Source organism: Amphiura filiformis, chromosome 15, assembly GCF_039555335.1.
Source record: "Amphiura filiformis chromosome 15, Afil_fr2py, whole genome shotgun sequence".
Classification (NCBI taxonomy): domain Eukaryota; kingdom Metazoa; phylum Echinodermata; class Ophiuroidea; order Amphilepidida; family Amphiuridae; genus Amphiura; species Amphiura filiformis.
Window position 1 is genome coordinate 15,527,706 of NC_092642.1, and position 15,598 is coordinate 15,543,303.

A 15,598-nucleotide genomic window follows, 5' to 3' on the forward strand; every position below is an offset into this window, starting at 1 on the left:
TTGCGCATACTAAAGCAACTTAAAATCAGCACATAGCTTAACCTTGTTAACTCTCTTCCCGCCACAAGCTTGCTAATCATGAGCTACAAATTTGTTTAAACATTTGACACAAAAATAAATTTCTGTGAATAATTTTTGAATTCCATGCTTTGCGATGAATATCAAAATGCCAATCGTTCTTATTTTTTTGTCGATTAAGATAACTTTATAAAGAATTTCAGAACCTCTAAATTTGGAACAGTACAGAGTCGCATAAGTATATTGCAAAGCACCACCTGTTGAAAAGTTGAAACCGAGGCTTAGATGACGTCACCATCTTCAGCAACTACCTGATTGATTGACTTAGTGCACAACTTAAGACTGAGGCAGAGTTAGACTTGAGTAAGTGCACTTAGCGGCTGCTTCGAATGGGAGTTGTGCAAAGGGCCTTCGCTGCATCTGGAGTTCTTTGTCTTTAATTGCTTCAATAAACAACGTTATGTTAGATGGTAATCTTCTGGGTGCCAGTATCAGCAATAGTGTGTGAACTCTCATTTTCAGCATCAAAGTCATGTATACATTGCACCCTCCACCAATAGTTCACAATGGCAATGTGTTGCCAAAACCCTACCACAATGGCAAAGTGGTGCCCAAACCGTACCAAAATGGCAACGTGGTGCCAAAACCCTACCAAAATGGATCATTACCGCGTAACTTTGCCAACAGACGAAGTCTCAACACCGCCAGTTCGACTCTTCCAAAGAACTTCAACCTGAATTTGAACAAACGATGTTCCATGCCAGTGAATTCTGTGCCTGCTAATAATTATAATATTCTTCATAATGTTGTTCGTCAGCGTCAGCAGCAGTTTGAACAACAGCAACAGCAAAAGCAGCGAGTTAATCAAGCAGTTAATCATGTTAATAGGAAAGTTCGAGCTTTAGGTGATGAGAATGGTTTCGTAGTGACTATCCCTGCCTCGGATAAACCCACACAACTCTATGTACGGATACCAGAGAAATCGTCCTCTACCGTAGGAGAAGGAATTCCTAATTTCATCTTACAGTCACAGGTAATAAATAATAATAGTTGTGATCGATGATTATCAATTACTATATATAGTATACTTATCGGAGAATTGACTTATTTACAAAAGAATTGGTGCGTGTGGTATTGCATGGATTCTTTAAATCGATTGCTTATCTTGTCAAACTAGATCAATTAAAATATTTCATAGTATTTTCGTTGGTCTTCGTAGTATTTGAGTTCAGTTAGAATGCTGTCATGTGGAGTCAAGTCAAGTTTTGTGAAATGTTGTTCATTAAGTTTAAACTTAGATGCCATATTGTACCATATTCAATGCAAGACAACAAGCACGATTAAATAGTTTAACCGCAACACTACACTATTTTTCAATTACCTGAAATATTTTCACCAGCTTAACTAGCGTCTTCAGCAGATGGTGATGTTGTGGTACTTGGCTAGTCTACAAATGGGATAGTCCTTACCACTGCATACTGTATTGTAAACAAACCTATTATCACAGCATCACCATCTGCTGAAGACGTTAGTCAAGCTAGCGAAAACGTTCCAGGTAAGTGAAAAATAGTGTAGTGTTGAAGTTAAAATCTTAAATCATATTTATATACAACGTCTATCCACTCCTACACATCCATCTTATTTTAGCATAAACTTTCAACGATACCGATTACGGTAGCGAAATGAACATAAAATACAACATCACCTTTGGGCAAAATATCCTTAAATTAGCCGTTTCCAAACTGTACATCCATAATTATTTTGACTTCGAGTGTGTTGTCATCACGCTTACAGCTACGGAACCTTTTATTTTGTGCCCAGCCCCATAGCACATCTCTCCTCAATCAGTAACTCCATAATATATATAATATATATAAAATTTATATATATAGGTCACTGGCAATTAAATGGTTCAAGTTTGCTTATGCAACTTTATAAAAACATTGAAGACTTACGCATTATTAGTGATAATGAAAACAAAAGCTTTGCAGGTCAATTTTAACTTAAAGTTTTATATTTTATATAAATATATTGTTACAAATGTTACAAGAGTAATTCATGATAATAATAATTGAACACTATTTTAGAATTTCATCACTGGAATTGAACCAAATCGTCGAATGTCACGTTTATTGTTCATGTTGTTGAAGAAAACCTGCTCAGACACAAATATTCACATCTTGAAAAACAGAAACATATTAGTATAATCATAGTATAATGTATATATAATAGTACGTTTTTATGCAATTCCTGTTTTGATTATTAATTTTGTGCTGTTAGATAATTGCAAATTACCACTTCTTTCAATTATTTGGATAGCTTTAAACCTTTTCCTGTTGTTAGTTGTTTTTTCTTGAAGGGTTGTATCTGTGACAGATACAAGCCTACCATCAACATAACAGAGATGAGAATTCACCTAAAAGTTTAGTGGGTTTCTGAATGACTAAAATCCTGAACGAAATGTTGCCATTTTGCCTTAATTGGCTTGATATGAAGATGAGTAAGGTCCAGTACCTGAAGTACGTGCAAACTTTGCACTAACTGATGTGATATCAGATGAGTAAGGTCCAGAACCTGCGGGTCTGCTTTTCACAAAAACTAACTGCATGTGTCAGCTCAGGTCAGCTATCGCAATTTTGACACACTTCTTCGACTTCTGGTCATATCATTCCAAGTGTCGGTGCAGTCTCCCAGTCAGAACTCTTTCCACCAGATGCTCCAGATGCCACATAAAAACCAAAATTATGTCCATGATTTTTGACCCCCCCCCCCTTCACTTCCAAATTCATTGACTGTTATAATAACAAACGGTGACCTAAGTCTCGGGATTCAGTATCCAGATAAGATTAATGTCGATCAGACTTTGACAACTAGTTATTGCGCCCAAAAAAGTATTTAAAAAATAGAAAAGGGAGAAAAACTAGTTTACGTTTGTAGGATAATATTGTAACGGTATTATTATAATCTATTATTTTACCCTTTTTTTCTTCAATATTTGTCACTGTTTGAATGTCGATCTTTTCTCGGGATTGAGTACCTATTAATGTTGACCAGACTTGGACAACTAGGTTAATGGTTATTACATAATTAACAGAAATAATTAATTAGTATTTGGCGCGAAATTGGTCAGCTATTCTTCCTGCATTTGATCCAACGATTTCCTTCGGCCATCCACCCACAAGCCACAGCATGCTTTGTAGGATAGTAATAGACTGTACGCATGATTCTAAAATATTCATATGAATTCTATAGGCTTGGAAAAGTTCATTCGCACTTTTGGAGAAGGTTTGGTACAAATATAAGTCATGTAAGTAGATAGAATAATTATGTTTGTTTTGTTATACTTTTGACTGCATTTTAATATACTGAAACACGAACACGACAAATTCATATTTTAAATGCATTGCTAAGTTTTCTTTCTGGTCATGCTTGTTTCGGTACATTTTTAAGTAGGAAAATTCCTTTCTATATTGTGACAATAATTTATATGGCGATGGCTACTTGTAATATATTAAAATGATGTTCTTGAATAATTTAAATATAAATATAATCTTGAATATAATCGCCATACTTTTCTGATAATTTTATTGTTATCATATTTTATAGTTACTAAGTTCACCATTTCATCCAAATAACCTGACTTGACCCATATTCATGATATTGCACGTTCTCTTACTTAATATCTTTTCTTATCCCACAATGCACTCTCCAAATAACCGCGATTCGGATTTCTTAAGCCACGTTTGATAAAGCTGTCCATGGATATTACACTATACGCGACCCCCAGAATAGTGCATGGTGGGATGTGGAGGAAAAAGCCTATGAGCCTACGGGAAACTTGAGCTAATTAACGGGAACACTTAATTAGACCCTAAATACCTTTCTGACCGAACACAAAGACAATATAATTATGATCTAACCTATTAAAACATAACGGTAATATATAGCAACGGTATCTCATTATACCGTCTGTGGCATCGCGTCACGCCGCCATGCATTATTAGGACCGTTATATTTAAAACCATGTGTCGAACATTATTCTTTTCTGGTCTTTGGTTTCTGTGTTGCTATGATGTGATAGCAGAATTATATGTAACCAAAATAAATGGTCTAATTCCGCATGCTTCCTAGGCCTCGGGACAGATGGTTTGGTATGTTAAGGAAATTCAAAATTGACAGAACCATGTTAATGGATCAGGTGGTTCCGTCTTCAAGTACACTATTTATCTTCCTGGTAATTTTTGTTTTTGGTCTCAGTTTAACCGCACTTTATAGATAGATATCTATTTCTATATCAATTTTCAATATTAATCGCATACATCTTTCATGTCTTTATAGAAACAACACAATTGCAGTAAGTGATAAACCTCTTTTTTACCGAAGCAATACAAAATATCGAGGGCTTAGAGCCAGAACTAGCTATGTCCACAATTACATGTTACTCATTTCGGCAACAAATGGATGGTTAATTCTGCCCTCCATAATAAATGCAAGTGACTTTGGGGTATGTGCATGGTCACTTAATAGTTAGACGCAAGTGACCATGCACATTGCACATACCCCAAAGTCACTTACATTATATTATAGAGGGCAGAATTAACCGTCCATTTGTTGCCGAAATGAGTAACATGTAATTGTGGACATAGCTATAGCCCTAAGCCCTCGAATGTTGCTGAAGATCTTGCATCAGGACTTTTCAAAAGGTGCGGTTTGAGTACATCGTGTTCATCTCTGTTTATAGAATATGATATCTAAATGTGGAGTAGCTTTCATCGTATAATTAGGTTAATTCCTATGTTACCAGACTCAGTGAATTCAATTAAAACCTATATCCTATATCTGATCTGGGAGGCAGGTGAAACTGAGTTCAATGTTGATGCTATGCTATTAATATCTATCATGTCTATATATTGTTTCATCCAAGATCCTCAAAGATGCAATCATGCCGCATCAGAGAATGGAGTTCCGTTGCTTCATTGGTTATAACAGCTTAGTCAATTTCTGAAAAATAATTCCAACTTTGCGGACTTTTGTCGTAATATAAGTTGCTACCATTATATGTCAGTGTCTACTATATCGATATCGATGAAAGTAAATTCTTGATCAATTAAAATTGAAATTAGCAGCCTTGGGCAAAAAATTTGGATCATTATAAATACGAAGAGTTGTAAAGACTGATATTATATCAGTGCCGGTAACTTTTATATACTTTGCGTCTAACATCTCGCATGAACTCGCATTGCTCTTTCTGAAGTGTAACATTGAGATATTTGTGACTTGCAATTGAAAGACTTGTGTTTACCGACAATTTTGAAACGTCTCTATTCCAAAGGATTGTTTTCCGAATGTTCGTCTGAACCCTCGTTGACAACTTGACATGAAGATAGATTGATAAAAACAAGAAACTTAAAAAGGCCCACTGTCTAAGTCTAACTTAGGACCTAGTTGTGTAGCTTCATGCCCGGGACCACGCTGTACCTGGACGTAACTCATCGTGCAAAAATAGTAATAGATCCTACTCCAGGATCCGACTATAATAGAGCTGACAGATTTGATTGGCATATCATCATCAAATGATTGACAATCTTTAGCAGCTGTGCAATATGTAACAATAACTCGCTAACTTTTATGGAAGTTCCTATTATTGTTAGTTTGAATGTATATAGCGTTTGAGACTCCTTTTATCCTGCAAAAATTACCGCCCATCAGGTGAGCGGGAAAGGACATTACTTTAAGATAATTCATGTTAGTGTTGTGTTTTTCAGAATGTGGACGAGTATTGTAATAAAGCACACATAATTACAGTGTACCTCAGATTTAAAGTATACATGTACTCTGGACTTAGGAATCTTGTGATATGTTATTTTGCTGAGTAGCTCTGCGTTCAGAGTAAAAACCTGGAATAAAAGTCACGTCAACAATCAATTATTCATCATTTTCCTTGAAAATAAGATGTAATGTGTATTATGTTGATATTATCTGTCACTTTATCGAACCGAATATTACTGTTTCGTGGTCAATGTGGTTGTCCCCATCTTTTAACACCAACATGCGCTTAGGCTTTGGCTTAGGGCGTTGCATATATACCTTTAGTGTTGATTAAGCCTTGCATTAAGTTGCATGAGCATTAAGGTGTAAATTGGAGTTAATTATCTAGGTTTCCATACAACAGTCTGCTCTGTGATTGTGAAGAGCCTATGACTCGGCAACTAGTTACAGCAAATATTCTGACAATCAAATTGCTACCAAAACAATAAGATTACGATTGTGTAGGCATATTCTATTCAAAGTTAACGTAGCGCACACGTTCTCAGGTCAATAGTGCTCTAAACCCTCGGACTAAATGACCAGGCTAACGGGCTGTTCCCAGCACAACAACCTGAAATACTAAGTATCTTACCGACACGCATGAGACTCGGAATTCCTTGCGATTTATTATTACACTTGATTTGATGCTCACGAAGGCAGCCACAGCTTTCATGGCTGTTTAAGACCAACAAGTGTATCACAGTCATTTCCGAAAAGAGCAGTGTTTACTGTATGTTATAGTGCTATTGGATACCAAATGCAGATAAACTTAGTTTATCAGTATGAAAAAAATATAAAGGGCGTTGGCTCTCAAAACGTTGTGCCTTGATATGTAAATCAGATATAGTTTCACGCTCCGTTACGCTGTATTTCGGAGCTTGCTCTTTTGTTATGCTAAACCCTTTCCCTATTTTCTGTGCACAAGGTCGGTGAATGAACATGAACAGAGTGTATCGCACGAGTATATAGTGCGGACTAAATATCACATTAGTGTCCTCAAGGAATATAGGCCTAATGCAAGTCCAATTCTGTCATATCTATCAGAAATTAATTTCTTTGAAAGCAAATAGATTTCTGTTAAATTTTTATGTTTAGAGTTGAACTTGTAAAAAGTGACCCACAAAAGCTGCCAAAGTTATGATACCTGCATGCCAAAGTGATCTCCTTTATGGTGCTTCGTGCAGTTTTTGAACATATTGAAGTGACACTCCACCTAATAAAAACTCAGATGTCAGCCATAATATGTACCCAGTACCCAAAAAATGATCATAATAATGCCCATCATGCATATTTATGACAATGCCAAGTTGTAAACAAAATATTTAAGGACCCAAATGTGATTTACATCCGTATCAATTCAGTGCAACGACTGTGTACCCAGTACCCACAGATGATCATAATAATGCCCATCGTGCATGACAAAGTTGTAATCAAATATTTAAATACCCAAATGTGATTTACATCGGTATCTATTCAGTGCAACGACTGTATTACATGGTATCTAACAACAAAATTGTTGGTCATCTGCGAGTTATAAACTTATCTCATAAATCATAGATCAATCCGCCGGAAATCTGCCGGACGAGTTTGTCACGTAGTTTAAGTCATCCGGCCTCCCCTAGCTGCTGTTTAATTAAGCTTACAAACTGCACAAAAATTTTGCGATGTACTTGATTCTGTGAAAAAATCCAGACTTAAGAACCAGCATTCTGAACCAACACTTGGCATGTTTGTATTTTTATGAAGGTCCTATAGTATGTAGAATTTATATTTGTGTCAAGCTTTTGGGGAAGTGTCTTTTGGGGAATTGTATGTATAGGCCCTATATCGACATACATGCGCATTCAGGGCTTACTTGTCAATGAAATATTCTGTCACTCAACAGGGAAGCGGTTTATTATATCAATAATTTACAGATTGAAAACATTGAACTTGCACATTAATTGAATGTTAACATTTATGTATTTATGAATACCGGTATTATGAATGTTAACATATTTTTGAATGTCAACCTTTCATACAATGTACGAGCGTATGTTTCAGAATGATATTTTAGCAACTAACCGTGGCTCGATTCAAATCCTTCATTTTTGTAACGGATTTTGTAATTCCTATTGATGTGCTTTGAGGCGTGAAACACCCGGGGTGAAACATCACAATTGTGAAAAACGCTTTCTTAATTGTAAAATTCCGTCCGAATTTGATTGACAGCATTCTTTTGTGGACTCTAATTTGCCCGATAATCCTTTTGTGGGACACTGAATAAATTACGTAACACGGAAAAAATATGGTCACCAGCAGGACACAGTTTTTTTAACCTCAATATTTTATTTCATACAATGGCCTTGGACTACTATAAGTCATACTCCGGCGACTTGAGGTCAAGTGTTGTGTTTTGATTGTAGTAAAGTGGATGCTAATAGACTGTACCATTGGAAATTAGACCGTTCGGCTCATAATGAAAGACTTGAACCGAGCCAGTTTAATAACATATATCTATGAAGATTTTATTATTTGATTGATGGATACTGCAGTTACTATCCGTTTTCCTATACACAATACACAGTGCTCTCACCATTGACGCGTGAAATAGTGTATGTTAGAAGTATAGGCAATTGCCTAGTTAACGTCACTGTGTGAAAAATAACCGGCCAATATTTAAAGTACTCTTCTGAAATTCTAGAAAATATAGTTTTGTAACATGTCCTAAATTTTTAGCTAATTTAGATGTTTGGAAATATTCGCACTTTGGTGTTTTAGTGTATGTTATATAGGTAATAGGACATTGCCTTGTTAACGTTACTGTGTGAAAAATAACCGGCCAATATTTAAAGTACTCTTCTGAAATTCTAGAAAATATAGTTTTGTAACATGTCCTAAATGTTTAGCTAATTTAGGTATTTGGAAATATTCGCACTTTGGTGTTTTAGGAAGGATATGTAAACGACAGATAACACCAAAAAATATGAAGAAATTATTTCCAAACCGTGTTACGGTCCACAGCCATTATGTTTCTCATTTTCAAGAATGCTCGTTAACAATATGCACACTATTGTCTCATTTCGTGAACAAAGGCCCACACAGTATTGTTACCTTGCGTTTGCTTTATACTCGTTCACCCAACTGAAACTATAATACCAGCTCATTGCTCATTGCACAGGTAAAACAGAAACATGTGTAGTGTGGATTTAACCAGAGAAGATCTGATGTAACATAGTTGAGCTGTTTTCAATGAGTGTTATCTTGGTTTAATAGCTTTTAATAGGGTTTAAGTCCTGCAAAGGTCGTGGTGAATTCTACTGTAGACATGACTGCATCATGGTCGCTAATACCAATTTTGCGTTGAAAGTAAAATTTCGTATTGCGTTTACAGTTTTGTGCGTATGTTGTTGCAATATTTAATGTTTTACTTTTTGTTCGAAAAGGTGAATAACGAGGAAAGAATTCCATTAATTGCTATAGGGTTCCAGTGGGAATTCAGATATCGTGCTTAGTTTAGTTTAGATAGGAAATGAAATCCATCATAAATTTTCATCACAATTTAATATTTTCATTTACGTTATCTCATTTCCTCTTCCATGTTTGTGTTCTCTCTAAAATGAAAAAACTTTAATAAAAATATAATTGACCAAAAGAGATCCATATGTCTCTATGAGTCTGTGACTCATCTTGAGATATTATCAATAATTTATTCATATTTACCTTGATTACGAACGTAATTATGCAGGAAACTTGAAAAGGAATTGTGAAAACTTGATAATGAAACCGACAACAACGTATGACCTTGGGACACATTGGCGTAAATAGATGTTGACGTTTAACTCTGACGTCTCTGAGAAAAGTTAAGGGAATGCTCTTACTACAGTTTGTCCACTCTGAAGTACAAAGTGACAACGCGCGCGTATACAGCGCGTAAACAGTGCGCAGTGATGCTGCTGAAGGTATGCGTGCCTTCAAAGTCGGCACAATGTGTGCGTCCGCGTCGGTACTTTGTACTTCAGAGTAGACTGACTGTATAAAGCCGAGTGTGCAATTTCCAATCAGAGGCTAAACGGTGATACCAAAAATAAATACAAAAAACACCTTCACCAATGTTCACCTACCCATCCACAAATTATACATAGCCTATAAGCCACATACGCGATAGTTCAATCAGTGAAACCCGCCCACGGATTGCATTATTCTGTCACATCTGACAGTGCAATCCAACGATCTCAATAGACACATTGTTTATTTATGATATGACCCTTCTTATGAAATCTGACACACGCATCGATGTCTTATTTCAAGATAATTACTTGACAAGTTTCCTTTACCAATATGGTTAATACCATTATTGCTGCAATATGAACTCCTTGCTACTATACCGTATATGTTCAAATTGAACTGTTTTTAAATATTTCAATTTGAAAGCGAGTTAAGAAGTTCAGATCACGAGGAAAATTCAGATAAATGAATCGTTCGATACAAACTATTATCCAGAATACCGGCCCATAATAGCGCGTTCATGATGTCACGTTCCAATTAAGTTGTATCTCGTTGACGTCTGCGCAAATAAAAATAACTCCTTTTGCCGCCCTTTTCATAGGTGACATTTTGTTTTCGTAACGCTATTTTTGCGGTAAAATGAGTAGCTGTTATCTGTGCACGCCTCCATTACCTTATATTGGGGGTAAGGCGCATCCTGACCTAATACCAGCAATAATTTTAATTGCAGTAAAAACACAAACCCAACTGGCATAAATTCTTGTCATAATCTTTGTTAAAATTTTGTTTTATGATTTATTAAACGACGGTCAAGTCGCAACTCGGTCAGGTCAAGATGACTCATTAGTATTTTGTTTGCATTCATCTCAGGTCAAAAACAAAATAACAAGAAGTAAAAACAAACAAAATTAATCGCTGCGATGTCAACATTTCAACGGCCATGCTAATAATTATTTGCATTCTGCATGAAAATGCATTCAAAAGAATATCAAGCATAATTATGCCTAGTATTGGTTCAATGATATCATAGTGTATCATTGCAAGAATCTAAAATCTATTCTTAGAACCTATCCCAGATAACATGCATATATTGGCCCAATGTTGGTTTTCGAACGCCATTATTTTGCTGCCCATATTGGGACAATCTTGGCTTACCATCGGTAATCTTCATATTGGCATCACAGTGGCAGCCTAAATTGGTCCAATATAGGCCCAATATTTGGCCCAAGCCCAATCTTGGACCAATCTTGAGCAAATCTTGAGCCCATGAGCAAATGATATTGGGCCATTATTGAACATATATCGGGCCACCATCGGACCAATATCGCCATGTTATTTGGGATATTATCATGATTATGGTAACGTGCAAAAGCATTGAACTCACGTATAAAGTTGCACGTAATCATGGCAATGAGCAATTGGAAACTAACCAATGAGCTGAATCGGTCTTTGAAGGTATGAATAGAAAGATCTAGTTCATTGGTTTAAATCAGTAGCTCGATCGTTGCCAGCTTGCGACTGATGGATGGCACACAGTTTATCATGCTAATAGAGTGAAATCTGAAGCAATATGATAGCGAAGATGAACCTAGTCTGTCCGGAGATGAACTTGCTATTGCCCTTCATCCTCTGATTCCTCTCATGACAATGATGACAATTTCACACACTCTCCTCCCTCAATCTTAATTCTCACGGAGTCACGTTGGTGAAGAATCTGATGATGGACGAACAGGGGAAAAGGCTGATGAAACATTGTATAGCAGGGCGATGACCCAACTACAGGTCGTGATCTATTGGTGACAATACTTGAATCTAGTGTTAGTCAACTTGCTCGAGATTTCACTGTTCTCTTTTCCAGTATTTGGTTGTCTTGTGGTCCAAATCTTGACTTGTAAGTCTTTAAAGCCAGTTAGCTGTTGTGAGTTGGGTGAATCGAAGTATCCTGTGATTAGTAATGACCTCTGGCGAAAATTGTTATGATTAATTTGAAGCGGGATTGATGAAGAATTCAAATATTATAGTTACACTTTTGTAGGTCTTGTGGTTCTTGAGGTATGATGTAAGAGTGTCGAAACGAAACATCTTCATACAATTACACACATCTCAAGAACCACAATACATTAAGCAATTTTTTAAAGTGCATGATTGGCATTCAGTAAAGTACCCGTTCAAGTCTTCAAGGTGTAACCTTTCCTTGATTCCCAAATCTACAATGAAAAAAGATTGCGGTTATAAATATCAGTGTTTTGATATACACGTCTCTGAAACAATTTTTTTTTCCGTTTCCTGACAACTGCATTAATATTCCTAATTGTGGTGTATGCACTAATATTCCCACCGAGAATAATAAAGCACTCCAGCTCGCGGTTGTTTGATGTCATCATTTGTTACTCATTCCCAACAAAACATTATTATAATTTCAATTCTAGACCTGAATGATACCAACAGCTATCACACTAATAAAATGTGTATACACATATATTTTGGAGTAATTTTTAACATAGATTTTCGTTTCTATATCAAATTATTCATCTTTTTCTGATTTTTTGTGGTAATTTTAATTCTATAAACTGTAGATTTGTGTGCAAATTGAGGGCGCTATTTACATATATTTTAAAATTAAATTAGCCAAATAATAAGACTTATACCTTACATTTCATGATAAAAAGTTTTTTTGAAAATTCCCTTGTCACTTGTTAGTCTGTTTGCTGATGTTATAACACCATTTTACAAATGTCTATCCTTTGTAAAGACGCAAACAAGATTTTGGATAAATAGCGCCATCATTGTTCAACTTTTCTTTAAAATGACTCAGTTTTACATGTCATCAAACAACCGTAATGGTATCAAAAGCACATTTTTTCAAACATTACAATGTCTTGAAGAATAAATTTAGAGCCATGAAGACTTGTGCCTTATATGTAGACATTTTTTTTATATAGAGGATGCTATTAAAGTTTCCTCTGTTTTCCAGATGAGTAATTGGTTTTACTCCAGCAACTAAAATGATTTAATACGGCAAAAATCAAGGTTTATTTTCCGGCTTAGAGTGGCACTGTATTATGACTGTAATCCAGAACATAGTTCTTTAGCCATGTTAGCTATGTATCCACAAAAATATGTAGTCTTATAATGACCTAGTGAACACTGGGTACCAAAACTCATACCTTTACACCATGAGAGCTAGTTTAAATAGCACATGGCAAATGTTGGTAATTGAAATACGCCAGTAAGATTGAGGCTATGTGGCTCATATAAAGTGTGTATGAAGTAGTTGGAATGACTCAAATGTCGTAAACCAACCACTATTGAGTTATCTATATATCCAATGATGTTATCTTGTAATAATGATGGTAATAAATATATCACACGTTGCATATGAATTTTAATTTCTCCTGATAAACATTTGGTATTACTTACATACAAATGTTTACTACAAGTCGTAAACAACATTATGTTCGGACTTTCGCTCAATGATGTATGAATGACATTCGCAACTAGACTATGAACATTCATGTAATCCATTGAGTTTGACGCATTTCGTGAGTGATCTTCTTTAAATTTTGAAATATTAGCATGTTTTGAATATCAATGCCAACATCTATTGTGCTTAAACAAACAAAAAATTGCTCGCTCAAAATTACATATATTCTTATTGTTCATCTCAACTTCGCGTGACCTTGAAATTTGTCAGTTTTGTCTCCGAGTAAGCTTTTAATACCGAAGAACAAGTTTTAAATGAGTGAGTGAATTCGATTACAATATTAATTGTTAATTAATTGTTATAACTTCTATTTTTCCAATGGTTTTGGTTTCTTTTGAGTTCAAGTATTGCATGGAATGGACAAGCTTCTCTTTACAAGTAACAAACTATTTTTTCATAGACCTATAGATGATAGTCTGCAAGTCTAACAGATACAGCAGCTACAGTAACTATCACCAATTTAGATATACCTAAAAGTCAATTCATGTTGTAAACATGACATTTAAACACGCGGCAGCGATAGCTGTAATCTTTTATTAAAGTTGATTGCTTGTACAAATCTATAGTTCAAGTACCACTTCAGTCGCTCAGGAGTAAGCGATTTAACTGTAACCAATAAGCTGCCTTATTACATTGTTACACCTTTAAGAACGTAGGTTAACATCCATTCGCTGATACGAGCGACTGAATGAAGTATGAATTGATCTTCACACTGTGAGGTCGCGATGATAGCAGTACCATTTATGGCTAAGCGTCAGACGACCAGACCTTTGCTCTTTACGTTCACTTTCCTGTACCCAGAGTCACTCCATCCATAGCAGACGATCGCTATCATTATTTACTAATGAGTTTACCGCGCAAACTCAAGTTCCTCCAAGAAGGTCATTCTATTTCAAAACTGTTGAACCAATACGGGCGTGTTTGTTCTTATTTGAATATATTTGTCATGTATCATTTTCATCAATTCATATACTTTTCAATTCATGTGCATGTTTATTTAAATGTTAGATTTTTCAAACATATTATTATTATTTTAGGCTTTTACTTGGCATCTTGCACAAGCGGGTTAAGCGGTCATCTGCTGATATAATCTGATATCTCAATTACAGGATTTTACTATGATCACAGGCCTTGTTTTCTTGAGCGGTGTGTGTGTGTGTATTTTCGGGGCAGAAGCCGTTGCCATGGTGACAGCTGTTGAAGATGATTGTATTTACCAACATCGTGTATCTCAGCCTCAAGTTAAAGAGAAATTGTAATCATAATATTATTTTCAGACCATCCCTTGTGATATGACAATTAAATAAATTGTCAATTACATTGAGATGCGGTAATGATGATATACGCTGTTGAGAATGTGGTAATTAAAGTGTGTCTATATGGTGTTGTGAAGTTCTACTATTTCAAACTAATGAACAGCAATCATCAAGATCATTTTTATGCAAAAGATAACGACATTTTACTATGTGTATATGCTGTATAATATTACAGAAAATATTTGCTGCAGCAAAGATGGCGGGACTGTTCCGTAAAATAATATGTAGATATAGTCGTAAAACTGCGTAACTTTCCCTAAAAATGCGAAGAAATTTTCTTGCAAAAAGTTCATTTTTCAGTGTATAAGTGCTCAATAATAACTGTGATTGCTCTGTTTGTGTTGTGGCTCAGTTCATTGAAATACAAACCATAGATGCGACGAACCAACAAAGAAACAAGATTGTGAGATATCAATTGAAATTTTTGGCATAAATGTAACTTTTCAGTTTGTATTTTGTTCATTTATGATGCACGACCTAAAAAGTATTGCTACTCATCTGACTGTTGATAATGTAAGATACAATTAAATGTCATCATTATAATACAAATCAATTCTCACATTGTTCATGATAACATCTCTCCTCGCCTGAGGTTAAAATAGAATAAGAAACGCTGGCAATTCGCCATTTGATGAGGCACTTCTTGTACAAGGATATTATTTCATTTTGAATTCACAACAAGAAGATCCAGTTTAACCCAATGAGAACTAGCTGACTATTGGTCAAAAAGAAGTTTTCATTATCAATTGGACCAATCAGCAACATTGTTAGAATAATTTCACCACCCAAAAAAATTGGGGTGAATTATTTGCAAAGCTCAATTCTGATTGGTGATTAAAGTGAAGATATCACATAATTAACCAATCACAGGCAATGTTAGATCGGCAGGTATTGCTCAGGGGGAAGATGTTCCAACTTCCTAACAGTAGCCCTAATATATTTGAGAGGAAATTGACTCAAGATATTTAACAATTAATCACTTGCC

General features: G+C 35.4%; 1 protein-coding gene across 1 annotated transcript in view; it reads left to right on the forward strand.

Annotated features, from left to right (window-relative positions):
- The first annotated feature begins 535 nt into the window (after positions 1-535).
- Positions 536-15,598, forward strand: part of LOC140171297 (uncharacterized) — a 32,967-nt gene continuing 17,904 nt past the window's right edge. Inside the window, 1 exon segment of the mRNA XM_072194527.1 lies at positions 536-1,051. Coding sequence (XP_072050628.1) covers positions 551-1,051 — 501 coding nt within the window. The 5' untranslated portion in view covers positions 536-550.